At 37.2% G+C, this 24,532-nt stretch overlaps 5 protein-coding genes across 11 annotated transcripts; 2 read left to right on the forward strand and 3 right to left on the reverse strand.

Moving 5' to 3' along the window:
- Positions 1-633: 633 nt before the first annotated feature.
- On the reverse strand, positions 634-6,076 carry LOC140802695 (uncharacterized). 2 transcript variants are annotated; one of them, XM_073158241.1, is made up of 8 exons: positions 5,643-6,076; positions 3,308-3,341; positions 2,854-3,087; positions 2,289-2,378; positions 1,973-2,038; positions 1,789-1,880; positions 1,142-1,189; positions 634-1,055 (listed from the first exon to the last, which is right to left on the reverse strand). In XM_073158241.1, exons 1-8 carry the CDS (start codon positions 6,014-6,016, stop codon positions 938-940), a joined length of 1,056 nt encoding a protein of 351 aa, XP_073014342.1. In that variant the 5' UTR covers positions 6,017-6,076; the 3' UTR covers positions 634-937. The 2 variants fall into 2 exon arrangements, with proteins under 2 accessions (XP_073014342.1, XP_073014343.1); XM_073158242.1 differs by lacking the exon at positions 5,643-6,076 and adding an exon at positions 4,474-4,947.
- A 1,780-nt stretch (positions 6,077-7,856) lies between these two features.
- Positions 7,857-12,211, forward strand: LOC140801455 (shaggy-related protein kinase alpha). Of its 3 annotated transcripts, none has more exons than XM_073156591.1 (13): positions 7,857-8,162; positions 9,030-9,205; positions 9,325-9,417; positions 9,708-9,767; positions 10,006-10,278; positions 10,443-10,517; positions 10,701-10,757; positions 10,864-11,004; positions 11,100-11,150; positions 11,289-11,384; positions 11,469-11,552; positions 11,659-11,761; positions 11,850-12,211. In XM_073156591.1, exons 2-13 carry the CDS (start codon positions 9,092-9,094, stop codon positions 11,930-11,932), a joined length of 1,230 nt encoding a protein of 409 aa, XP_073012692.1. In that variant the 5' UTR covers positions 7,857-8,162; positions 9,030-9,091; the 3' UTR covers positions 11,933-12,211. The 3 variants fall into 3 exon arrangements, with proteins under 3 accessions (XP_073012692.1, XP_073012701.1, XP_073012709.1); XM_073156600.1 differs by having other exon boundaries at positions 7,868-8,162; positions 9,092-9,205; XM_073156608.1 differs by having other exon boundaries at positions 7,904-8,162; positions 9,123-9,205.
- Positions 12,212-12,424: 213 nt separating this feature from the next.
- LOC140802459 (uncharacterized) lies at positions 12,425-14,030 on the forward strand. The gene is made up of 5 exons (XM_073158008.1): positions 12,425-12,449; positions 12,832-12,998; positions 13,100-13,173; positions 13,254-13,333; positions 13,848-14,030. Exons 1-5 carry the CDS (start codon positions 12,425-12,427, stop codon positions 13,964-13,966), a joined length of 465 nt encoding a protein of 154 aa, XP_073014109.1. The 3' UTR covers positions 13,967-14,030.
- A 425-nt stretch (positions 14,031-14,455) lies between these two features.
- Positions 14,456-21,000, reverse strand: LOC140801437 (uncharacterized). 3 transcript variants are annotated; one of them, XM_073156561.1, is made up of 8 exons: positions 20,733-21,000; positions 19,069-19,132; positions 18,689-18,839; positions 18,548-18,621; positions 17,973-18,467; positions 17,147-17,704; positions 16,820-17,032; positions 14,456-15,802 (listed from the first exon to the last, which is right to left on the reverse strand). In XM_073156561.1, exons 2-8 carry the CDS (start codon positions 19,108-19,110, stop codon positions 14,786-14,788), a joined length of 2,550 nt encoding a protein of 849 aa, XP_073012662.1. In that variant the 5' UTR covers positions 19,111-19,132; positions 20,733-21,000; the 3' UTR covers positions 14,456-14,785. The 3 variants fall into 3 exon arrangements, with proteins under 3 accessions (XP_073012662.1, XP_073012670.1, XP_073012677.1); XM_073156569.1 differs by lacking the exon at positions 19,069-19,132 and having other exon boundaries at positions 20,733-20,862; XM_073156576.1 differs by lacking the exons at positions 19,069-19,132; positions 20,733-21,000 and having other exon boundaries at positions 18,598-18,621.
- Positions 21,001-22,194: 1,194 nt separating this feature from the next.
- Positions 22,195-24,428, reverse strand: LOC140790262 (large ribosomal subunit protein uL23-like). Of its 2 annotated transcripts, none has more exons than XM_073140253.1 (4): positions 24,328-24,428; positions 23,788-23,834; positions 22,540-22,903; positions 22,195-22,449 (listed from the first exon to the last, which is right to left on the reverse strand). In XM_073140253.1, the coding sequence occupies exons 2-4, from the start codon at positions 23,804-23,806 to the stop codon at positions 22,365-22,367; spliced, it is 468 nt and encodes a 155-aa protein (XP_072996354.1). In that variant the 5' UTR covers positions 23,807-23,834; positions 24,328-24,428; the 3' UTR covers positions 22,195-22,364. The 2 variants fall into 2 exon arrangements, with proteins under 2 accessions (XP_072996354.1, XP_072996363.1); XM_073140262.1 differs by having other exon boundaries at positions 24,082-24,371.
- Between the last annotated feature and the right edge of the window lie 104 nt (positions 24,429-24,532).

Raw genomic sequence — 24,532 nt, forward strand, 5'->3', positions numbered from 1 at the left:
ATCACTGGTAGTAAACCTCTAGAAGATCTGATTTGGAGAGAGATCAATTGGAACTCCCCGAATCAAGTTTCAAATCTTCTTGCCTCCATGAAGCAGCTTAGGGGCCGCCACAAAATTATCCAGGATGAAGTTTGATAGAGAGGGGAGGATCAAATCAGGGTGAGTCTAAGTTAATTTTTTAGTTCCAAGACTTAAAGTTCATTCGATATCCCTAAAATATCATTGGTTTTGTGGAGAGATAGAAAGTTAGTTTGTGAAATTGGAAAGTTTGTTTGATTTATCGACTACGTGAAAAAGAATACAAAAAAGAGACTAATTAACCCTTAAAAAGTGAAGGGGGCTGATCGGTACTCCTGATGATACTAATTTGTACTGCCGTTCGATTTTATAAAATATAATTTTGAATCAAAAGAGAGAAACTGAAGGTAAATATTGAATCATGTGTCTCTTTTCTTGCATCATTTCAGCGTTACTAATCATCCCAGTAGCATTAGTATTGCTGCTAAATGCAAATTCACATATTTATTTTCTAAATCCATTAACTTGGTAGATGATCTTTCGTTTTGGGGAATTCTATGTCTTAATTGATGAAAAACTGTAGGATTCTAACTGAACAAAATCAGTTCCACATCCTTACTGTAACAACACTCCTTTGACTATTATTCATTTCAAGTATCAGAGTCGAGACAGCATTTGCTTTTACGTGCATACAGGCTGATAATGTTGGTAATTGTTCAATTGCTGAGAAAAAGGAGAAATGGATCACCTTCCATGAGGAACAAAATGTACATTCCTTAACAATCCTTTTAGAAATCTATAATTTACCAGCAGCGGGATGCAGAGCACATCCCCTTCAAATGTGTGTATATAATTGTGATATGCTGGGCAGCATTGTATGTGACAAAAACAAGTCTTCCAGCAGAAGAATGTTGAATATCTAATGAGAGCTCATATACAGATTGGGGAAAAGTTTAGGGAAGTATAATGACTTCGCCTTGACCATTAGCCAATATATGCCATAACATGGGATGTGAACCAGTGCCATGCATAAATACCTGCAACAAATTTGGAAGACCGTCAGCGTTACAATTTCAAATGTGACAGTATCGAAAGGGGACTAAAACTAATCAACAATACCAACCATAGAGGTGCCCAGGGTGTCCCAAGCTCAAGAAACGGGTACGGCCACCTGGAGAAACATTTAGCAGTCAGTAACCTTCACACATGTTGAAGATGAACAAAATGGGATTTTCTGAAGTGCCAACACATATGGATATGAATCTCAAAACTCTTGAACATATCAACATTTAAAATGCATGGCATGATTATGAACAATGTGCTGAAAACACCTAGACATGCTCCACAAATAGGGTTTATAGACATGTTAATCATGTGCTACTTATCTTGACTTGTAATATGCTAATGTGCTTGTACCAGCAATTATTTTTATTTTCTTAATGATATCATTTTAAAGCCCAAGCTGAATTTTCTCTTGCGAGGCACAGCAGTTATAGTAGCTTCATGATCTTGAGGTCCAGTTCTGAATTACATTAACAGGCACTGCTTGTCCAAGACCAAGCTCAAAGCTGAGCGAGCTACTAGCAAGCAGAGCCTGAACTGTTCCTCAACAGCTTGGATAAGAACAGTGATTAATGCATAAGTATGAATATCAAACTGCTAAAACATGTCTGACAGGAAAAAATCACAGAGATGCAGGACATTATTAAATTAACGAGTTTCAGGTAGGAGAAATCAAGATATGCCATCTGAGTCGGAAAGAAGGCTCACCAGGAGAAACCACAAGCATGCAGTACCCATTGGAAAATTACATAGATGCAGCTCCAAAAGACAAAATATGCCATTCTGAACCAGGGAAAAGGCTGAAAAGAGAACTCACTTCAGAGATGATTTCTAAGAAGTACAAAAGTCTGTAGACTGGTCATAATTGCTTTCATTAGAGCGTCGCCCTTACCAAGTTATTAAGGGCAGTATCAACGAGAAGAAACACGGCATTGAGGCTATGCATGCAAACCATTATCTGCCAAGAAATGTTCAGAATTAATATTTGGAAAGCCAGAATAAGCATACCATACATATACATTTAGAATATGCTTTACTTATAATGAAGATAGATTAGCTACATTCTACAGAAGGCTTTGAGATGTCAAAGCATTTGAAACTGTACAAAGCATCTAATTGTCAGGATTATGTTTTCATGTCATTGTTGGTATGGATTAACACAGATCTCCAACAGTTGACACAGACATAATCCAGGCATGTTTACCCACCAGATTAACACTGAAATGCGCTGAAGAGAGGAATGGTACAAGGATACCCCAAAAGACGACATCTGTCAACAGCACAGCACCAGCACTTGTCTGCCCAAAAAAGAATAAATTCAGTTCTATTTTCCCTCATAAAAGAAAATCAGGAAAGAAGTTAAATCTTAAGCAAGTCAAGTGTCCAAGGGTAAAAGATTAAAACCAAATTTCATTCAAAGCATAACAATTTCTGATCACATATTGAGTTGAATAAGGTATACAAAAGCAAATACAACTTACTGTGATAAGCCTAATTATTCTTAAAGCCTATAGTAGGTTGCTTGAGTGTGTCTAGTCCAAACAAAATAAGAGGGAAGCATCTGCAAAACATTGAGAGAAGTATGTTGGGAGCCTCGGCAAAGCTTAGGTTAACACTGGATGCGGCCTTAAGGAAGTTGTGTACAAGTTAAAGTGAACCTCCGAGAATATGGTTAGGATACATAAAATCATAAAACAACTTTACTCAAATGCAAATCTTTAATTGATCTACACCATGGCTCCCGGAAATTTGAGACAGATAAAAGATGTTAACCTGGTAGATAATCTGCATCAAGTATCCCCAAAATCCAGCCATTTTCTCATTTTGTATTCGTTCATAATGGCTTCGCAACCTGATTGCTGCCTTAATTTTGTTTTCTCTAGAGACCAAAGTTGGAGGGTTGTTCTGTTCAACATCACCATTTAGGAATAGATTGGTCTCCCCATTTTCACCGACAATCTGTTTTGAATAAACCCAGCAACCATGGGCAGATATAAAGGTGCCAATCTGCAATTAAATGCAAAATATTACCTGGGAAAGGATTATACCTGAATGCAGGCTCACAAGAAGTTAAGAACCATTCAAAAACAAAAGATACTTAAATAGGATTACGTCCTGCTGAAATTTGAAATTTGTATTGTAACCACAATAGATGGAAGCGATAGAACAGTGATGATACATAAGGTACTGATAAAACAGAAACAGAGGAACCGTTAAAGGAACATACCGCAAAATAGATGATGACTAGTGAAAAGGTCCACCTGCATGCCATTTTCAGAAGAGCAATTAACTAAAAGATCTATCAAATGCCTAAATTCATCAGTGTCACCAAATTAATACAGTAACAGTACATATGGTCATTAATTAGAGAAAAGACAAACAATAAGGGCCAGCTGATGGGAAGAAGCAGTGGCTTGCAGATTCTTTTACATCAGTTGTACATCACTGAAACTAATAAAACGTAATAAATTTTATCTGGCAGCAAAGATGCAAGGCAGTTACATATATCACATAAACTTGAAAGAGTATTTACATTAAAGAGGTTCCACACAAAAGACCAATAAATGGATGGAAAACGGGCTTGAGAGGCCAAAAAAGTGATTGATTATCAACCACACACTATGCATAGAGGCAATATCCATTCCAAAGTATGGATTTATGATGACCTTGCAATATAACTGGTATAAGTATGCTTATCAAATGAAAGTCCTGGTGGAGTCTAAAAGTAAGTTCATTAGTCAATTTCGAATAATATCTAGTATCCACCCAACTGAAGGGCCAAGAGGAGAAACGCTTGCATCATCTTAATGGATCATGATCTCATGCTAACCAACTTCCTTATACTAACATCTTCTATGTACAATTGAACTCGCTCCATCTCTACATGGATATACAAATCAATAACATACAATATAGTTGATATATCTTTGTTTGTTAACCAGAGGAAGTCAGAAAATAGCCATAACCTTATTCTACATAAATGCCCCAAGTTCACATTTGTTTGATAAGTAGTGCTCAAAGTCTCTATATTCTCCACATAATATCCCCTAGATTTCATTTAGTATTCCCTCTAAGAGTCTCCAGAAAGATGCCAAATTTCAAATCCTAGTGAATATATTCTTGTCTTCCTCTGTTCACCTTCATCTGATTCCTCCAATAACTATAACTCTGAACATCTCAAAAAGTCCTAAATCCTGACTAAATCAGGAGTAGGAGTAACAACCATACCGTTTGAATTTGTACTAGTCTAAACGCTAAGAGCATCCAAAAAGAACTGAAAAATACTACGAAAAGGTAAATCACGCACGAAGAAAGTGAATTACTCAAATCGAATTCATATTGAGGGCAGCATCACAAAAAGGAATTAGAATCGATCGGATTCAAAGATCTCACTGCGTATAGAAAAAGAATGCGGAGAGGCCATGGAAGAGAACCATCCAGGAGAGCAACAAAGCCATGGCCACGAACACGACGCCGCGAAATCCTAGAAGCCAGAGGGGGTGGACCCCACCCCAGCACGGGACCCACAGATCGGCGGCCTTAATCGGCTCCTCCTTCGCCCTCGAGACCACCGCCGCCGCTGCGGCTGCCGGGAGTACGACGATGACGGCGCAGACGGCGACCTGCCACCGCATCCAGTAGCCGGCGCCGTCGTCGCCGTCCACCACTCCATGCATCGATCCCCGCGAGAAGAAACCCTAGAATTCGAGAGCAGAGAATGGAAGAGGAAGGGGCGGAGTGGGACGAGATGAGATGGTGTAGATTATACGAAGGAGAGGTCAAAATTTTCGGGGGTTAATATAACGACCCCCACGGCGCGCCACAGACGTAAATCGACTAACAACTTCCCTTACGCTTCACAGAGCTACAGTATACATTTTTTTTTCTTCTTAAATTATGAGTCCGAATAATTGGAATTCGGGGCAATCTGCAGAAAAAAAAATTCTAATCGGCAAAACTAAGCCCCTATTACCAAATTGTAGTTTGGAGTTTTTTTTACTGATTTAGTTCTAATAAATTTTAAAAAGATTATCGTGTCCTGAAAAAAAATATCATGTATTATCTATGCAATTTATACGCATCATCAATGCAAAATATATGCTCTAATTTTTAATAATATATATATCGAGATTTTTAAAAGATGACACGCATTATCTATGTAATTTATATATATATATGGTCTACATAAAATGTATGCTCTAATTTTTAACAATATGCGCATCGAGATTTAAATATATATATATATATATAATAGGAAGTCTATTTCTGCTGATTAAAAAATAAGAAGTGTCTTTTTTTTACAAATCGTCTTAATAATTTATTATTTAATCTTTTTTATTCCAATAAAATAGAAAATTTGATTCAGTCACAGTTCTTAATTCTTGAAAAGATGCTATTCATAGTCCTACACATCATTAACAACATCTAAAAAAATCTTATACTTAATCAACGAACCTTTAGATCCTAAAACCTTCTTAACTTAACTGTACTCTTATGATATCAATAGTAATTAACCATAACTGACGTAGCTATTTTATATATGGGATTAGTGAGTACCGTACTCGGTGTAATACAACATGATACTGGCGTCGTACTTCCGCACGTCCAACATTAGAACTCCGGCCAAGGCGACGGCGGCGGCGAGCCTGAACGCGAGGAGCCACGCCGGGTGAAGCCCTAACCAGCAACTGACCCATAACTGGCTCGACCCCAAGTAACCAATATTGCTTGACATGGCTCGAGCCACCCCATCTCCTTCACAAACCAGTACTGCAGTACCATTAACGACATGGAAGCTATCGTACCACGTGCCATCTTCGCCGTCCCCGTGACGGCGGCGATCGCCGGCCTTTGCGATCATCCATACGGACACGGCGATTGCTACGGCGACGATGGCGAAGCAGACGGAGTCATACCAGTGCACCTCAAAGGCCATTAGGTGCAAGAGGGAAAGGGTGGTACGTCTGAGGACTTTGGCTAATTATTTTATGGCCGAGCAGCAAGCTGTGAGGAAGTTCATTAGATTTTAGATTAGATTGACAAAGCTAGCTGGTAGTTTTGACCGTATGGTGAGATATATATATATATATATATATGCACGTTTCTACTTCTTTTTTGTCTACCAACTCATCTTTCACTTGGAGTTATAAACTGCATGCAGGGATTTTATTGTTTATTTATACATCAGGTTGTGTTTTGACTCATGCATTGGTGTATAACAAATTAAATATGTTTTCTCGTGAAGGAATACTGCCCTCTGTGCTAATGAAGCAACTTGAATAGCTAGCTTAAAATATTTATATTCTAGTTTTTTGAGAAAATAAATGCTTATCCAAACGAGTATGAGAATTGTTTTCTTTAAGATGTACTCAAATTTCAGTTAACATAACTATCAATTCCACAACAGCCACTTGATTTGGGTGATTAATTTAACTGGCCGTCTACATTTGATTGTTATGTAGATCATCATTAGATAATCATATCATTAACTGTCATAATGACATTATATTATTGATTAGAGCCAATTAAAAACCACTAATTAAAATTTAAAAATGAAAGATTTGTATATTGTTATTATCTATCAATATTAATTCAATATAGACAAGTTTGCCTATAGGCATATTGATAGACTAAATAATAAGGTGCTACTTTTGGAGTCTACTTAAACACTGTCCCATTCGCAGCTTGTAATTTTCCACTAAGTACTACTTATGTGATTTTGGGAACAAGATAAGGAGCATTGTAGCATTTTCCTACAGACTGTGTGGCACCGCACCACTCTGTTAGCTGCCTTAAGTAAGAGCATATCTAGTTCACCAAGGATGATTAATTAATATTAAAACTAAATAATTTTATTGCCGACCAGTACAGCCTGTCCGAGGCCAATCATATCTTCAAAATATGCACAAAATATTACCAGATTGCCCTTATTAATTTCTTAATTTCGAGGTTTAATGGAACACTCGCTTATGTATAAAATAAGTCACAGGATAAGTTATGTAATTTTTTTTTTAATTCAATTAATATACTTATTTATAGTTAGTAATTAAAATATAAAATTTTATGTAAATTAATTTAAAATAATGATTATATTTTATAAACGAATAATAAACTACAAATACAATTATAAATATACTTTAGTAGTAGTAGAGGTACGGACAAATCAAATCTTCAATCCCAAAATAATATTACGGAGAAATTATTTGGTAGCTTGATTCAATTTGATTAATGGCTCGACGGTATTTAGTTCGGAGTAATTATTCGGCGACGCATATAGCTTTAAGCCTAAACTAGATAATTAAAAGTTCGGTAGGATCTTATATCTAGAGAGGATTAGCACTTTGTTTAATTTATATCTAGCTCTCGGGGGTCATGAATTATAAGAAAAGAAAAATTATAAAATGTCTTTAAAAAATAATAATATAAACTTGTAAGTACGAGTGGGTTCCACAGCAGCGAAGGTGGTTGATGAATCACTTCGCTGTCCCTTGTCCAGTTGGTGGGTTTAAATCTCGGACGCCGGGTTGGATGGCCAAGTGTCCTCTATATTATTCTTATAAATGCATCCCATGAATAAAAAGAATATCTTATAGAATAAAACTAATGGTAATTATTATTTAACATAGAACATCATCCACATCTCCATCAAAATCGAATATAATGGGGGAAGAGAAGAGTGGTTAAAAATTAACTCGTAGATATTTGGCGGTTATTAAAAATAAAAAATAGTTACCAAATAGATTGCATTATTTTGGTAAACTAAACTAAAAAATTAAATTTTATGGAAGAGAAGAGAAAGGAGAGGAGAGGAGAGGAGAGGAGACGCGGTGCTCTCTCTCTTTTTTTTTTTTGCCTCTGTCGTACTCGTACTTTTGACTGCCACTGCAACATTAAACTACACGCACATTTCACTCTCACGCCTCCCCCTTCTCCTCCTCCTTCCTCTCTTTCCGCAAGGAAAAGAGGGACGAAAGCGAAGAAGACGACGACGACGACGAAGAAGGAAGCGGAAGCGGAAGAGGAACGAGATGGAAGTCCCTCGAAACCTCTCCATCTGATCTCTCCCTCTCCATCTCGAATCGGTAATTTGTCTAATTTTTTGGTTTTTTTTTTAAACGTATTCTTTGGGGGGAATTATTGGGGATTCTTGTTTCTGGTTTTGGTTCTGCGGCTGGATCTCTTTGCCTACGACTTGCGTGGTGTTTTCGACTAATTTCTTGAGAATTAGGAGTTTTCCTTCGTGCGTTTGTCAGATCTGGGTAGGTTTTGTTGGGGAAATTGTGGGCTAAATTTGTTGCAGTTTCGCCCTGTTCATTTATCATATTGTAATATGTTACCGTGTTAGGCTGTTTCTGGATCTCTACTCCCAGTTTGAAGTTAGTTTATTTGAAGATTACGAGGAAATTACCAAAAATTTACAAGCTGTTGTACACTACAAGCATGAAAATTTTGTCAAAATTTAGTTTTTAGAAGATGTGGATTTGCATTCACTTCTTTGTGGTTTCTGCCGTTAGTTTAAAGCTATTCTTATCCTTGTGCCTATGTTGTATCTAATTTTTTTATTAGGATTTTGTACTCACGGGTGTGTTCTAGAACCGAAGAAACTTTTGAGGTGAAAATTTCAGTCTTTGGCTGTTAGTTGGTTCATTTTAAGGGTATCTGATGACCTCGATGTTGCCAGTTGTTTCACCTTAACAATGAACCATTTACGCCATTATAGAGTAGAGAATCGGTTAATGTTAATTTGTAAAATTTTCATCTTGCCAGTAAACTTCTTCAAATTGTTCTTCTCAGGTTAGGCTTCCTGATCAGAAAGAACTAAGTTATTTTCTTGTTGTTCTTGTACTCATTTTCTTAGTTCTCTGTAGTTCTACCATGTCTTCAGAAAATTTTTAAGTTAAGTCTTGCTATTTGATGCCTACTGACTTGCATGATTGGTAACACTACAGGTAAATGAACAAATTTTCTCATATGACACTGTGAGTTGGATCTTGATTTCTATTTGCAATAGATGGCTTCAGTAGGTGTGGCTCCTTCATCAGGGATTAAAAACACTAGTGGTACCAGCATTGGCCTTGATAAATTGCCAGATGAGATGAATGAGATGAAAATAAGGGATGATAAGGTAGATAATGCCACATCTGGATTTGCATTTGGCCATTCTTTTAGATACTTTTCCTGATAGTTGAATGGATATTGGAATTATCTTGTATATGTTAAATGGTGTCATTGTGAACTGTGCAGGATGTTGAAGCAACAGTGGTTGATGGGAATGGAACAGAAACTGGCCATATAATTGTAACAACTATAGGTGGCAGAAATGGCCAGCCAAAACAGGTGAGACACTAAGCTATATTTGGGGATAAATCTTAAAGAAACCTTGACATTCAATTCTTATTAGTTTAATACTTGACGTTTACTTGGATTTGAGAAAAAAAATTAGCGTGAATAAATGTGTGGTAATTTCAACCTGATTGATTTAACTATGTGTGTGACTATGCATATAAAGTTATAAACAGATAGCTAATTTGATTAGCATCATCTGTCCTAAATTCTAATCCATACAGACTATTCCATAATTATTAGCTGGTAGAATCTTAAATAGAAGTTGACTATGTTAATTGCAGACTATTAGCTACATGGCTGAACGAGCTGTAGGACATGGGTCGTTTGGAATTGTCTTCCAGGTTAGTTGTATGTTTTATTGGCAGAATTGATTTTCCATATGAATTATTCATTTCACTTGACTCTAATGTGATTAGCTGGCACATGCTGCCATTTGGTTCACTGTGTATACACAGCTTTGTACTTTATGCTTTGCGACGTCTCACCACTTGTCTCATGATATATTTCATGTTATATGGCTGCTCGACTTCTACAAATTTATCTGCATGCTCTACATTATACTTTTTTAACCCTATGTAGGCAAAGTGTCTGGAGACAGGTGAAACAGTCGCCATAAAGAAGGTTCTTCAAGACAAAAGGTACAAGAACCGTGAATTGCAAACCATGCACCTTCTGGACCATCCAAATGTTGTCTCTCTGAAGCATTGCTTCTTTTCAACTACTGAGAAGGATGAGCTATATTTGAATTTAGTTCTTGAGTATGTGCCAGAGACTGTTCATCGTGTTGTAAAGCACTACAACAAATTGAACCAACGGATGCCACTGATATACGTAAAACTGTATATGTACCAGGTAGAATGATTTTCTTTAGTATGCTGTTTTTTTCCCCAAGTTCCTTCTATGGAATGTCCTATTTTTGTTTATGGTGTCATCATTCAATGTTGAGAATTGAGATTGTGTGACAGTGAATCTTGTCATAAGCATGTCTCAGTTAATGAAATATTTTATCGTTACAGATTTGTAGAGCTCTGGCATATATACATGGTGGCATTGGAGTGTGTCACAGGGATATCAAGCCACAAAATCTTCTGGTATGCAGGTCTTCTATTGCTATCTTTCCCTTCTAAGTCCTAATGACCCTTGGTAAATTCAGCTTTTTAAATGAAGCAGTCCTACTCCTAAAGAGAATAGTTGTTCCTCTGTCTTCTCATTCAATGTTAGAAATTGATTTTACCTTGAAAAAGGTAATATGACTTATAATCTTGGTGTGACAGGTGAATCCACATACTCATCAGTTAAAGCTATGTGATTTTGGGAGTGCAAAAGTCTTGGTAAATATTTTGAAGTTTGGAAATTGAGATAAAGAATGTTATATTTGCAGTAAACATCTTATATCGTATTGCTTTTTATTTTTTTCCTTTTTCTTTTGGGGGGTAGGTGAAAGGGGAACCAAACATATCATATATCTGTTCTAGATATTATAGAGCTCCAGAGCTCATATTTGGTGCAACTGAATACACTACAGCAATTGATATATGGTCTGCTGGTTGTGTTCTTGCTGAGCTCATGCTTGGGCAGGTAAACAGCCGTATCTTTTATGCACACTCCATATTCTCGACCCTAGAATAAAAACTGGGAAATCTTACTATTGATTTCTAACTGTCGTTTTACAGCCCCTCTTTCCTGGTGAGAGTGGAGTTGATCAGCTTGTTGAAATTATTAAGGTAATGTGAGGGAAGTTTCTGCAAATTCAATATATTATATATTTTTCTCTTCATTCATTTATCACTTTTTCTTGCCTTCTGTTAAAGGTTTTAATTCTCACGGTTTGCAGTTTTTTTAACATGTCACTTCTTTTGCAGGTTTTAGGTACCCCTACAAGAGAAGAAATTAAATGCATGAATCCAAACTACACTGAATTTAAATTTCCACAAATTAAAGCTCACCCATGGCACAAGGTAGGAGCCATTTTGCATCAATATTGTGTCCTCCAGAGATTTCCCTTGCTTTCTGTTAAATCTCATCAGATCATTTCTAACCAGATCTTCCATAAAAGAATGCCACCTGAAGCTGTAGATCTTGTCTCCAGGCTTCTCCAGTATTCACCTAAACTTCGATGCACTGCTGTGAGTACTCTTAGAACATGTCATAACTGAAGCGCCGTACAAAATGCTTATCTTCTCCTTATCATATGCTTTCGGGGTGAAAACCGATAATGTTTGCTCTGTCCAGTTGGAAGCATTAGTTCATCCGTTTTTTGACGAGCTTCGAGATCCGAATAGCCGCCTGCCAAATGGCCGTTTTCTGCCCCCTCTCTTTAATTTCAAGCCTCACGGTAAGTTTGATAGGAATGCAGTTCTACTAGTTGAGTTCCCTCCGGAAAATGCAACAAATATTTATTGGCTGTTTATGATGATCCACAGAATTGAAGGGAGTACCTGAGGAGACCCTAGTTAAGTTGATTCCGGAGCATGCGAGAAAGCAATGTGCCTTTCTAGGATCATAAGATGGCTGTGAGATGACTACCTGAAACTAAGTGTGGTACTCATGTTTGTCCTGTATTAGTAAGGAAACACATTTCAAGCAGGAATGTTGAGTTGACATAGCATGTGGTTTTGTATTCCTCTCTTGCCTTCCTGCATGTGGAGCAGACTAAGTTTTCTAGTTCCTAAAACCTCTATGGGTTTCTGTTGGCCCTCAATCTGTGTCCATACAACAGATCTGTAACACTACATATAACTAGTCAATCTCTGCTATGGATCCAAATGCTAGTTCCAAGTTTTAATATCAGAAGAGCCTGGTCATGATAACTTGCATATCTATGTTTAATCTGTCTCAGGAGACATCGACAACAAGTCAATCAGAATCTACGCATGCCCAAAAAAGAAAAAGAAACATACATTACTCTGCTGTCTAAATCACGAAGAGTAAATTATATTTAATGTTTGCATGCATAGGTCGGTTATTTGCTAGTGTGTTTAGTAAGCAGGTGGAGGAGATGACAGATTCAATTAAGAAGGATGGTGAAAAGTAGGAAGTTAATTTTGTCACACTAGCCAGCTCGAACAATTATTAATAACCAGATTAATAATTTGTTACATGACTACCATCAAATTGATTAATATGGGGCTTAATTTGGGCACTAAAGTATTTGTTTGTATTTCGTTAGTATGTGTATAAGATGGTAACGCTAGTCATCGGCATTGCAACCGTGGATGCATGCATGCACATCTACGTACTCTAAAATTTTCTAGCGACTTGGAAAATCGACAAGATAATTAAACGAAGGCTATCCGTGTGAATATAAGATAGTAAGGCCCTTTTTATCTCCTAATCTGGTGAGTCTATTATTTTCAAAGTCGTAGAAGGGTTAACCGGTTAACGTGCAACGCACCTCATTATTAGCCCCCCCAAAAAAAAGGAGAGAGAAGCGAGATGCCATTGGGCATTGGGGAAATACTACTGCGACTACTGTGACAAGCAGTTCCAAGACACCCTATCAGCGCGGAAGCGCCACTTGCAAGGCATCCACCATCAGCGCGCTCGCGCTCTCTGGTACGATTCCCACAAAGGTAGTCACTTATCTCTCTTTGAGGCATTTCCACAAACGCCGTGTGCTCGTCTCTATACTAACCTCCATATTTCATCCTATACTGCACTGAATTGGTCGCAGAACCACTTGGGTCCTCTATTCTTCCTCCCGCAGGGAGCTTGGACAAAGGGATCTGCCATCACTTTGTGCGAACGGTAAAAGCTTTGCCACGTAGTTTGATCTAGATGCGGCTTACCGAGTTCAGTTATATGAGTGTTTTGGTATTTATTACAAGGGAGTCTGCAAGTATGGAGACAACATGTAGATATTTTCATCCAAAGCCGGACATGGTGAATCCAAACCCAGCTGGTTCTGGTAAGACATTTGTTTATGAATTCCATTATGGGCTTATCTGAGAATTAACATAGCATGAATAAATGTTTAAAGAATCCTGCTTATATTTGTTAGCTCTGTTAATGATCTGCCACACTCAAACCAATCAATCAATATTAGCCGTCTTTTCTGATGAGGGCCGAAAACTCTATAAATTCTTCGTTGTATTTATTTCTGTGTAGCTAAATCCTTCTTCTTTTTTTCGCAATTTTAAGTCCAAAAGTTTTTGAATAAATGAAACAATCTTGCTTGTTGTCCGATTACTTTGTTGCATTACAAACCCTTCACCAGCCTCCAGAATTCACTTAGGATTCATTGCATTTCCTTCATTTCTATTAGTTTCTGATGGAGAAAAAAGACCCACATTTTCTCCATGAAAATAGTTGCATGAGACTAATGGCTTAGTTGCTACTGTTGTACTGATGAACATCCTCTTTAGCGCCATTATTGTTGATCATTCTAACTTTGATAGCTTATGTGGGACTTCTTTTCGCAGGAGAAATAAATGCCAAGAGATCATACACCTTGGGGAAACAAATCCTGAGGATGGTTATCCACCCCTTCCCTTTGTCGACTGGGGGTAATTTACATCCGAAGAGTTATCATCAGAGCTAATCGTATCACTGGAGTTGTATGATGTAAACTTTGTGACGGGAATTATATATATATAGATTCTGCACACACATTCTATTCCAAAAAATAAAAAAAATAAAGCTAATTCACCAATCTTTTGGTAGGAAATATTTTTTTCATATTTTGGAAAAATTCTTCAGTATTTCGCCTGCCACTAATATTGCAATGACAGTCGCATCGATAAAATATAATTAAGCTCACACCAATTTATATAAAATGTGTGATACAATTACAATGATGCACTGTAATGGTGGTGGCATCTCAACCAATTTTCTCTTAATATATATATAATCACTCATTTAATCAGGGAAAATCTTCTGGACCCGTAATTAAAGGGAAAAAAATGTCGACTGCTTTATTATTAGCACATCATAACAAGAGAAACAAGAGAGAGAGAGAGAGAGAGAGAGAGAGAGAGAGAGAGAGAGAGAGAGAGAGAGAGAGAGAGAGAGAGAGAGAGAGAGAGAGAGATGGCTGTTAACTTGACGTGTATATTTGATCTATTGATGCCATGGAAAAGATAAAAGATAAGTTTACATCTTGTCAGCTTTCAAAATGAAATTTGAGCAACAAGAGAAAGAATCCCCCAAAACCCCCCCTATAACAATCCCCAAAACAAAATCAATCAGGGGTATCTATCAGAGCAGTAAAAAGCAAATGATCTCCACCCAAAATGTTTCTAAAGACCTGGTGGAGTAAATAGAAACCAAAGAACATGAATGCCTGTAAGACGGTCAAACATTTGCAGGTAACATCAGAGAGACCAATAAGGCCCAACAGAAACAATTAGCAGATTTGAACTTAATGTCCTTTCTTTGGTAAATGTCCCTCAGTTGTAATGCGCTGCTTGTTGAGTTGTGTTCCTCTGGATTCAACTGGAGAGCTTCCCACACTCGCAATAGTGGACGAAGATTCACCCACCATACCATTTACTTGGATGTGCAATGATCCAACTTTCACAATATCAATAGGTGTGGTCACTACAGCCGTCTTGCCAGAGCTTTTAGCTTTAGTTCGAGTTGAATCAGCAGGAAGCCGACTTTTCATGATAGATGTCGCAGCTTCAACATCTCCATGTGATGATACAAGGGCATCTAATTTTTTAGTACTCTGTTTATCACCATGGCTGGCCTTACCTGGACTATTGATCTCTGTAGGCTTAGAAGAATTCTCCAATGTCGGATGTTGCATGACTTTGCTCTTCAACAGATTGCCATCAGCTTTTGGATGCTCATTCACTTGGTTTGACTGTTTTTTATAGGCTTGCAGAGGCTGATCTATGGCAATCATTTTTTCTCTATCTAACTTTGAGGGCAGTCCAAGTGCATCAGCTGGAAAGTTTTGAGCTGCTTTGGAAGGCTGATCAGCTGCAGCTGCAGAACAGCCTTCAGCTGCAGCTGCAGAACAGCCTTCAGCTGCAGCTGTGGAACCCAATTGTTCTCCATCTGCATTTGGTATCTGTTTGGCAGCAATGCTAGACTGTTTTCTGTCATCTTTTGGAGTTTGAGAATTACCATGCTTGTTTATCTCGTAATCTTGTTCCAATAAACCATTATCTAGTTCTCCAACTTTTTCAGGAGAGTCTTCTTTGCCACTTGATTGATTTTCATCCACTTTTCCAGGTTCGTCATCTTTGGTTGTAGTGACAATCGCAGGTACATAAAGAAAGGCATCAAAGTTTTTTCCAAGTCGCCTGCATTTGTCTTCCAGCATCAACTTCTGCCGTTCTTCATAGAACAAGAAGTCATCCAGGACTGATGTTGTCGACGAAGTGCTCTTAAATATCTTCAGCATGCTGATGCCTGCACTATATGGTATCTGAAGACAAAGGTATATCATGTAAGTAACTACTTTAGCAGTAGTGTAATCACCATTCAAATGGAATCCAGTACTAACTAATGAACTAACCTAAGCAAAGCTAGAATACATACCCAAATGAGAATTCAAATTTTACAAACATGGACAAAGATATGTATGTATTTGTCCATGTAAACTGTACAGGTTAAAAGATGATGTAAGCCTAAAATGTCCATGTTTTCTAATTAGAAGTTCCAAGCATGAAGAAGGTAAGTCACCAAAGCTTAAAAGATATATAAGATATGCATATATGAAATTCAAAAATCTTCATTTTTACAACTAAAACAACCACCCATATGCAACATAAGTTATACAGAAGAGCAGGAGGGGCAAAAACACATATACAAAGACGCAAACGCATGCGCACACAGTGTATACTGAAAACCTGAACAGCACAACTGATTTTTTACCTGATTATCAACAGGCACCTAAAACCAGTAAAAAAGTGTAAAGATTCTAGACATAGGTAAAGATATATCATACTCCTAACTGAATCTCGAATTGTTGATACCCACAAATTCTCAGTGAGAAATTCATGGACATCCTTACCATATCATAGGCCCTATAATTTTTTATATAATTGTATATTTCTTTGAATAGACATAATTATTTGCAAAAAAAAAATATGTATTTCTCCCTTGAACAAAAAGGTATTCAATAAGTTATGCAATCTTCTTCTTACATCTGCCATGGTACTTTTAGCTAAAGGTCTACATCATCTGTAAATCAAGGACTCACAAGATCAAGTAATACATGCATGCCTAGCTACATGTCTATACTATTAAATAGCAGATATATAGGTAACTTCTTTTTTAATATGGCCAACAACTATCCTTCACCTGCTTTCAAATGGAGATGACATAGCAATCTAATAAACAATCATGATAATCATGTACTCTGGCAATGCAGAAAATGTTAAAGCACCACCTAAAAAAAAAAAAAAAAAAAAAAAAAACACAGCTGACATTCTAGCAATACCTCCTGTGTGTCTCTGCTATTGGTTACTGGTTTGTTCTCGTTGTTCTCCAATAGGATGTGCCTAAAGCTGGCATTTGCCACATCCTTTATAAAGTGCCATTTCACAGGGAAGCTGCCAGACCACTTATCTTGTTGCCAGAAATCCATGTCCTTATCAAAATCAACAGGGCCAACCATCTCAGCAACACCACAGAACTGCCCACTTGTGTTAACCTACACAGCATTCAAATTCTGCTCAGGAAGAGATCATTATGCATATAACTAGCAACACATTGAAAATGGTGTGTTGTAACATATCATATCCTAATTATAAAGCAGGTCACTCACAGAAAAGAACAGAAAAATGGGGCAGTTCCTTGGCTTTCCTACAGACTTTCTTTTTGCATCTTCATACGCAATGTCCAGCCTCCTGTTGCCACTTGAAGTGCTTGACCAAACATTGTATTTGATACTCTTATGCACATCATCCTCGCTATATGATTTGATGACATAAAACTTGGCATCTGGATAGTCAACTGGGAAGTCATTCATGTTGTACTGGTCAGCACGAATGATAATGTTTCCTTCTGCAACTGGATCAGTACCAGCTACTTTTTGGTCAGCTCTGTTGGCCCCTACACTCGTTGTCAATCCTTTTGACCGGCTTGTTCTTGGTCCAGTGTTTTGCTCAGTCAATATGTTTGGATTTCTATTCCCATTCATTGCAACCCTCTGAAACTGGAATCCTGACTGAAACTTCTCTCCGGCGTCCCATCCAGAATCACTGGACACAAAGTTTGTGAAGCTACTGTTGGATGGTGCTCCAATTTTCAGAGGATTATGAAAAGAAGCCCTCCCATGTGAGAGGCCATCTGTTGCTTTCCTAGGATCAGAAGAACTTCCACCCTGTGATTACATATTTAAGCATACAGATACTTAGTAACAACATTAGCACATAAAAAAGTAATAAACAGGATTCCCCTCTATATACACAAAGCCCTCTAGACCACGAACTGACACAACATCATCTGTTGCCAGTGTCAAAAGACCAAGTAACCAAAGATCAAAGAATCACTTTGTTGAGTTCACTTCACCCAGTAGCAAAGGAACTTTGAACCCAACTAAAAGCTTAAAAAGCAGCAGTTCCTAAAACTATAAACAATAGATGCATTACCTGGTTCCTCAGAGAAGCAGTAACAGCATCCTTGGCTCCATGTGACAGAGAATGACTTTGTGGCAAGCCAACTCCTGGCCCTTCTGATGACTTTGTTTTTCGTTGATTTTGATGGTAGGACCTAGAAGCTTCAGGGAGTGGAGTAATAGAGGCAGCCAATTGAGAAGCAGCAGTTGCATTTACAGAAGGTTGAGGTGCACTTTTAATGCCTATATTAGAAGACCTACTAGCAGTTGTTGCAACTGTGCCAGACAAAGGATTCTCAGAGCTGTATGGGCCAAGTCCATTGGCAGACTGAACAAAAACTGGCACATAAGCAGGTGGAGAAACAGGTTGGTATGCAGGATTGCCAATAAATGGTTGTGTTCCTATAAATGAGCCATCAAGTCCCATGACAGCACCAGGCACATAAGGACCATACTGATCCTGGGAAGAATGTGCATATCCATAGCTAGGTGTATAATATATATAAGGAAGAATTTCATTTTGAAATCCCTGCAACAATTTCCATATGAAGTTGTAATTAAAGCAACAAAATTGTAACTTTAATAATGTCTACAGGCACATAGACTTACTGAGTAATGGAGATTTTGACCATCTAATCCAAAAGGCTGTTGGTACTCACCCCATTCACCAGGTGGCTCAAATCCTGTTTGATAGATAAAGAATCAGGAACTTCCTGCTAACAGCACTGAAACTAGCTAAAAAAGTCCTACCTGTAAAATAATATCCATAGCTGCTGGCAGTGGGATAGCAAAGACCCTGATCGATTACATATTCTGATGTCATTTCGTTACCCATACTATAATCAATTCTTCCAGGAGGTGGAGAAAATGTTGCATGCGAGTTTGCACCAATTCCTGGCATCTGAAAGCCGAAGACATCAAGTAGCTCAATTATAAGATGGAACCACTATTTTCAGAAGAGTACTTATTTTCATATTATATTTGAGATTATACGAAGCACAATCTGGATATCATGCAGTAAGTTGTCCTAAAGAAAAGGAAACTGTTTTTGTCTAATCAAACATTTATCAATATTATATTTCAATATTGAAAAACTGATGAAAACTATTGCTGTCAACCAACAAGATTACCAAGTATATCTCTGTAGTTTTAATATCAGAACCAGTATGCATCTCCTCAAAATAATTGCTGCCTCTGGAAAAGGAATGGAATAAATATAAGATTGTTTGTATTTGTGAATGCAAGAGTCAGTAAAATAAAAGGCTTCACCTTGTTATAAAAGCAATGAACTCAAGAAAAATTTCAAATAAAAAAAATACAAGTTAAGATCTTCAAAAAAAGAAAAAAAGAAGAAAAAAGAGATAGAAGTGTAGAAATGAACTAAAAAGTTTCATCCAATCCATGGCAGATTCATAAAAGAGCCAAATGCAATGTCACATGGTTCGCATGCTGCAGAAAAAGAATCCAATGAAACATGATCAAGGAGACAGTACCTCAAAGAGTTCCACTGTGGCTCAGATAACCAAGAGGAATTAGAAGTCATAGTCAAAGCATGAGTATGATATTGCTAGTAACCCAAATATAATGTGTATATATATATATGTAGTACTGCATATCCTAATAAACTATGATATGCAAGAAAGAAATCAAACCCATAGAAATCAATAGCAGATTATGCAAACCACTAATTCATATATGAAATACATGAAGTTAACAGAGTATATAACTATTTTGAGCCAAGCACTATTCAGCAGGGACTTGCTAGTGTTCCATTCATTTAAATTTTGATATCAGAACTTCGTGTTGTATTCTACATAATTCCAACTTGAGCAAGTTGTTTTCCAGAAATTTCTAGCATGACATCATCTAGCAATCCCTTCGTATTGAGAAATTCCCTAGATGGGCTATAAGACAATGAAAAACTAAAACAAATACATCTTTCTTGCATAAATAATTAAAAGTGTTACGTCTGTATATAAATCTCAATTGTTCTCGCTACCAAAAAAGTCTTCAATCAAGTCACCATTATAAAGAAAGTTGTCTATTTTTGACATTCAATTGTGCCTGGGTGTAGGTATCATCAATTATCACTCTTTTACCTTATGATATATAACAGATATACACTGAACATGACAATCAAAACAACTTCTATAAAGCACAAAACCTCCAGCGAACATTATTCACGGCAATAAAGCCCTTGTCTTGTGTAGTAGAAAACCCATTACTTCTCAGTCCATTCTAACTGTAATACGGTCAAACTATTGAACCGTGCAGAAAGCACTATTTATCATTACATACTAGCAACATATGAAAGTCTCTTGCAAGGAGACATATTTCACCAAACGAATACACAAATAAGTCGTACAAAAGGGAACGAAGAATAAGAAATTACAGCATACAACTTCCAATTTCTAGAACTCCCCCCCTATCCCGAAGAACTAAGTTATCGGAACCAAGAAAACAAACTAGGAAACTGTAACGAAATCTCGGCAGCCTCGAAAAAAACCCTAAAAAGCTATGAAGAGGGCGATTTCCACACGAATTCTCACGAAATACAACAAACGAGCTCCCAAAAGGAAAATAAAACCGAATAACCAAAATCACTGTCAAGGTATTAATTTAAAGGATAAAATTCCTATCCATTTTGTCCAACAAATCTCATTGAATTCAATTCAAATGCTCATAAAACACCAAAGCCATTCGAAACAAGACAAAAAGAAAAATAACAGAGAGAGGATTGAGAGAAAGATTCTCATAGTACGAGAAGAAAGGCAAAATTGAGAGGGACAATTACCCGAAATGGTGAAGAAAAGAGATCCAATTCAGGCCATGTACGACTCGTAAGGTTCTGAGGGCAGGGGAAAAGAGCAAAGGCGGGATCTTTCAATAGCAGCAGCCATAATTGCCCCAATTCTGGTGCAGAGGAGCGCCTCCAAAACCCTAACCCTGCAGCGAAAGCTTGACAAACATGAGGAGAGATAGAGAGAGAGAGAGAGAGAGAGAGAGAGTCCTAAATGGAGAAGAGCTATGGAGAGGCTTCGTGTGGACTTTACAAAATGCCCAAAGTACTTTCCCCCCATTTGGGCTTATAAAACAGAGGAAAGTACCCGTTCATTCTACCACTAATAATTTCTTTGCAGGGGAAAAGGTAAGGGCGTTTTGGTAATTAGATACAGCTTCCAGACTGGGAAAGAACTTTCCAATTCTGGTTTCTTTGGGTACCGTTTTTTTCGAGCCAAGCAATACTCATCACTTTATTGTGAATGTCTCTCTCTCTCTCTCTCGGTCTCGGGCATGTTTAGAACCCGAAATTAGTGAATCCGACAAGGAGGGTATAAATGTCTTTTCATATTGCAAGGACTTGGAAATTTAGCGTGGAGCATCAAATTTAACCCATTAGTCCAAAACGGAGGTCATTAATTCAATTCATCGTGAACATATATACATCTACGTGACTCAAACTCGTTGTGAGAATAATCTAATTAGCCGGCTAACTCTGTTCATTTAGCATTTAGGGCATTAGCCATGGGAAATATATCGATAATTTATTTATCTGAATAGTTTATTTTTGACACATTAGTATCAAACTTTTCAGTAAGTTTTATAAAACACCAATAAATTCAGTTTTTGTCATTGGGGACTATGAGATGACATTTGTCATTTACAAATAAAAAGGATAAAAAAAATTCCCACCTTCCAAATTTTGGTCCTTATTTTTAATTTAGATTAAGATTATGAAGAACATTATACCAAATTATGCTAAACCTGCATAAGATTAGTAAGAGTCAATTAGCACGAGTTCTCAAGACAGAATTAGAAGATAATGGAGAACTACTAGCATGTTCCAGAAAACCAAGTTGCTAATGTTTACTCGACTATAATATTCATAAGGATGACAGTTGACAATTCTATTTGTTGCTGGTACCTCAACCATAGTTTAGCTTTAACAAGTAGGCAAATAAATCCCATCCAATAAAATGATAAGGCTAATGACAATTCTATTTCTTTGATCATAGGACATATTCATATATCAATCAAACATTACATTAGACATCTGTACTTGTTTTAATATTCGCATTCTTGGAACCAACTGAAATCAGCACAAACAAAATAGACAAATTGTTTTAATATTACATTAGACATCTGTATATGTTATACCAAGAATACATATATATATGAGACCATACTTCACAATAATCAGCACAAACAAAATAGAGAACACAAAATAGACAAATTGGGCTAAGATGCAAAACAAGTAAAACCAAATTGTCTCCCCTGTTGAATACTTTCTTGATGTTCAAAGAGCTACATACTAAAATCAACTGAAACAAAAATAATGGCTTCCAAAGTGGCATGTTAAAACATCACGAGAAATGTTCACTCAAAAGCAAAAGCATATAGCTAAGCTACTAGCTTGATCTCCAGCCTAGATGATACCAATTTTGTTTGCAACATCAAGAGCATCATAATCTGGGGTCAATCTCACAAATGCCTTCTTCGTACCATCAGGCCTGCACCAAATCAAATGACAGCTAAAGATTAGAACAAGTTCGACCATACATACACAAGAAGCAATCAAGAAATAGATGCCTAAATCTCACCTTATCAGGGTATTGACTTTCTTTGCTTGAATGTCGTACATCTTCTTGACTGCTGCCTTAATCTTTTTCTTGTCTGCTAGGATGTCGACTATAAAGACAAGTGTGTTATTGTCCTCAATCTTCTTCATTGCAGATTCAGTGGTAAGAGGATACTTCAGAATTTGATATTGGTCTAACTTGTTTCTAGGTGGAGCACTAATTCTGGGGTATTTAGGGTTTCTGTCTTTCTTTAATGTCTTTGGCCTATGAAAGGTCACTGATGTGCGGATCTTCTTGGCCTTCTTCTTCAGAATTGATCCTCCCGACTTCACGGCCTTTGCAACCTTCTGGGCCTGTGCCTTACCATCAGATTTCTTTGCAGCAGCTGCTTTCCAAAAAAACACAGGTAATAAGACAAGAGAAGCATGTGCAAGTACAATAAATAACTTAGTTCAATTACTAACACAAAAAAAGAGAAGTTTGGAGCTAGAAAACAAACAAAACCAGATAAATTCAATCTAATAACCTAAACAAAATTCAGACTAAACTATGATCTCAAAAGTGACCCATAAGCATTATAAAAGACGAGATTTTTCAGTACCCCTCTTGTAAGTCCAGTCAAACAGCCTATAACATGGAGAGGTACAAATCAGCATAGCAACTGATGTCTGCATGCAAGTCTAATTGAGGTACCACCTCAAAATTATCTAGGATGATCAAGTTCCTTAACTAAGTCTGAAGTCTGAACATGAATATGCATGATACTGCTAATAAGAGTCAAGAAGGAAACAACCTATCGCATGCGATGACCTTAGTTTGTCATATTTACATAAAAAAATCTCCTTAATCTTCAAAAAAGAAAAGAAAGGAAAATAGTATAGCCACAGCCTGCATTGCTACTTTTCCTTCTAAGGATTCAGTATAAGTCATGTACTGGACTTCAGTTCTATAAGTTTTCAACATTCTTTATTTACCAAAAACAACAATATAAAAAAGCAAGTTTTCTCCAGTATCCACTGATGATGAGCTCAGTGCTAGCTATTCTCAAAGATAAACTGCTAGCAATTTTCTAATTATCCAAAGATAACAAATATGTGACACAATTGTATACTCAACTGTTGCCAAATTTTTTGTGCACAATCATATTAATCTTTGAATATAGTAACCTTAACGATTTGATACTAGTCAAGATCAAGCCAAAAACATGGTATTGTAGGCAGGAACATATTCATTCATGCAGTCAATGCCGAAAAGAATGAAGGTGCATACCTTTCGCCAGAGGAGCCATCTGTAGCACGTTTCACAAGACAAATTACCTGCAGAATTAAGAAATTAACATCAATAAAAGAATAGAGAGTAACAAGTAATGAAACTTTCTCACACTAAGGTTCTCCTAGATTTTTCAGTGAAACTTCTGTTAGAAGAACAAATAAAAGGAACAACATAAAACCATATTTCCGGATCCCTCAGTTAGAATCTTAATCTTACTAACAGATCACCTTACCCAAATTTCTAACAAGACAGTTAGCGACGCACAAAATATATTATAGGAAAAAATATTACTTCGATCGATCACAAAATCTCTACTCAGCTGCCACACAGATCGCTGCGAACTTATACTGGAAACTCGTCAGAACATCAACCAAATCGAAAGATCCCACAGTAGGAAAGGATAATCTAACAACCAGATAAAGACGCATGGAAACAACATCCGAAATGCGAAATCCATAAGGAAACAGATTACATCGTCGATTTGACCAACGAGATATAGGGTTTCAAGGGTAGCAGAGGGGTGGAGAAGGAGATTACCTCGCCTCTCCTCTCTTCGCCAGCCGCAAAACCCTAAGAGGAGCGAAAATGGGAAGAGCCATTAAAGTGATATTTATAGTATATCAGAGAAGAATCCTGTCCGTTTATTCTGGGTTTCGATTTGACGGTTCTGATCGTAAGCGGGTTGGGTCTCGTGTTTAGTAGTATGGGCTTATCTGGGCTTGGACTTTTAAACTAAATAAAA

Source organism: Typha latifolia, chromosome 1 (genome assembly GCF_019914945.1).
Source record: "Typha latifolia isolate L0001 chromosome 1, TyphaL0001v2, whole genome shotgun sequence".
Lineage (NCBI taxonomy): Eukaryota > Viridiplantae > Streptophyta > Magnoliopsida > Poales > Typhaceae > Typha > Typha latifolia.

What these genes read in the sequence shown, in the direction of transcription:
- LOC140802695 (XM_073158241.1), bottom strand. Translation starts at nt 6,016, where the DNA reads ATGGCCTTTGAGGTGCACTGGTATGACTCCGTCTGCTTCGCCATCGTC. An exon ending in CGCATTTCAGTGTTAATCTG is followed by an intron (nt 2,039 to 2,288) that starts GTGGGTAAACAT and finishes ATTTCTTGGCAG; the next exon opens with ATAATGGTTTGCATGCATAG. An exon ending in ATACTGCCCTTAATAACTTG is followed by an intron (nt 1,881 to 1,972) that starts GTAAGGGCGACG and finishes TTCTCTTTTCAG; the next exon opens with CCTTTTCCCTGGTTCAGAAT.
- LOC140801455 (XM_073156591.1), top strand. Translation starts at nt 9,092, where the DNA reads ATGGCTTCAGTAGGTGTGGCTCCTTCATCAGGGATTAAAAACACTAGT. An exon ending in TAAAACTGTATATGTACCAG is followed by an intron (nt 10,279 to 10,442) that starts GTAGAATGATTT and finishes TTATCGTTACAG; the next exon opens with ATTTGTAGAGCTCTGGCATA. An exon ending in CTGAGCTCATGCTTGGGCAG is followed by an intron (nt 11,005 to 11,099) that starts GTAAACAGCCGT and finishes GTCGTTTTACAG; the next exon opens with CCCCTCTTTCCTGGTGAGAG.
- LOC140802459 (XM_073158008.1), top strand. Translation starts at nt 12,425, where the DNA reads ATGACAGATTCAATTAAGAAGGATG. An exon ending in AGATTCAATTAAGAAGGATG is followed by an intron (nt 12,450 to 12,831) that starts GTGAAAAGTAGG and finishes CCTCATTATTAG; the next exon opens with CCCCCCCAAAAAAAAGGAGA. An exon ending in CTGGTACGATTCCCACAAAG is followed by an intron (nt 12,999 to 13,099) that starts GTAGTCACTTAT and finishes AATTGGTCGCAG; the next exon opens with AACCACTTGGGTCCTCTATT.
- LOC140801437 (XM_073156561.1), bottom strand. Translation starts at nt 19,110, where the DNA reads ATGCATACTGGTTCTGATATTAAAACTACAGAGATATACTTG. An exon ending in CTATGGATATTATTTTACAG is followed by an intron (nt 18,622 to 18,688) that starts GTAGGACTTTTT and finishes TCTATCAAACAG; the next exon opens with GATTTGAGCCACCTGGTGAA. An exon ending in ATAGCAGAGACACACAGGAG is followed by an intron (nt 15,803 to 16,819) that starts GTATTGCTAGAA and finishes CTTTGTCTTCAG; the next exon opens with ATACCATATAGTGCAGGCAT.
- LOC140790262 (XM_073140253.1), bottom strand. An exon ending in AAAGTCAATACCCTGATAAG is followed by an intron (nt 22,450 to 22,539) that starts GTGAGATTTAGG and finishes GATTTGGTGCAG; the next exon opens with GCCTGATGGTACGAAGAAGG.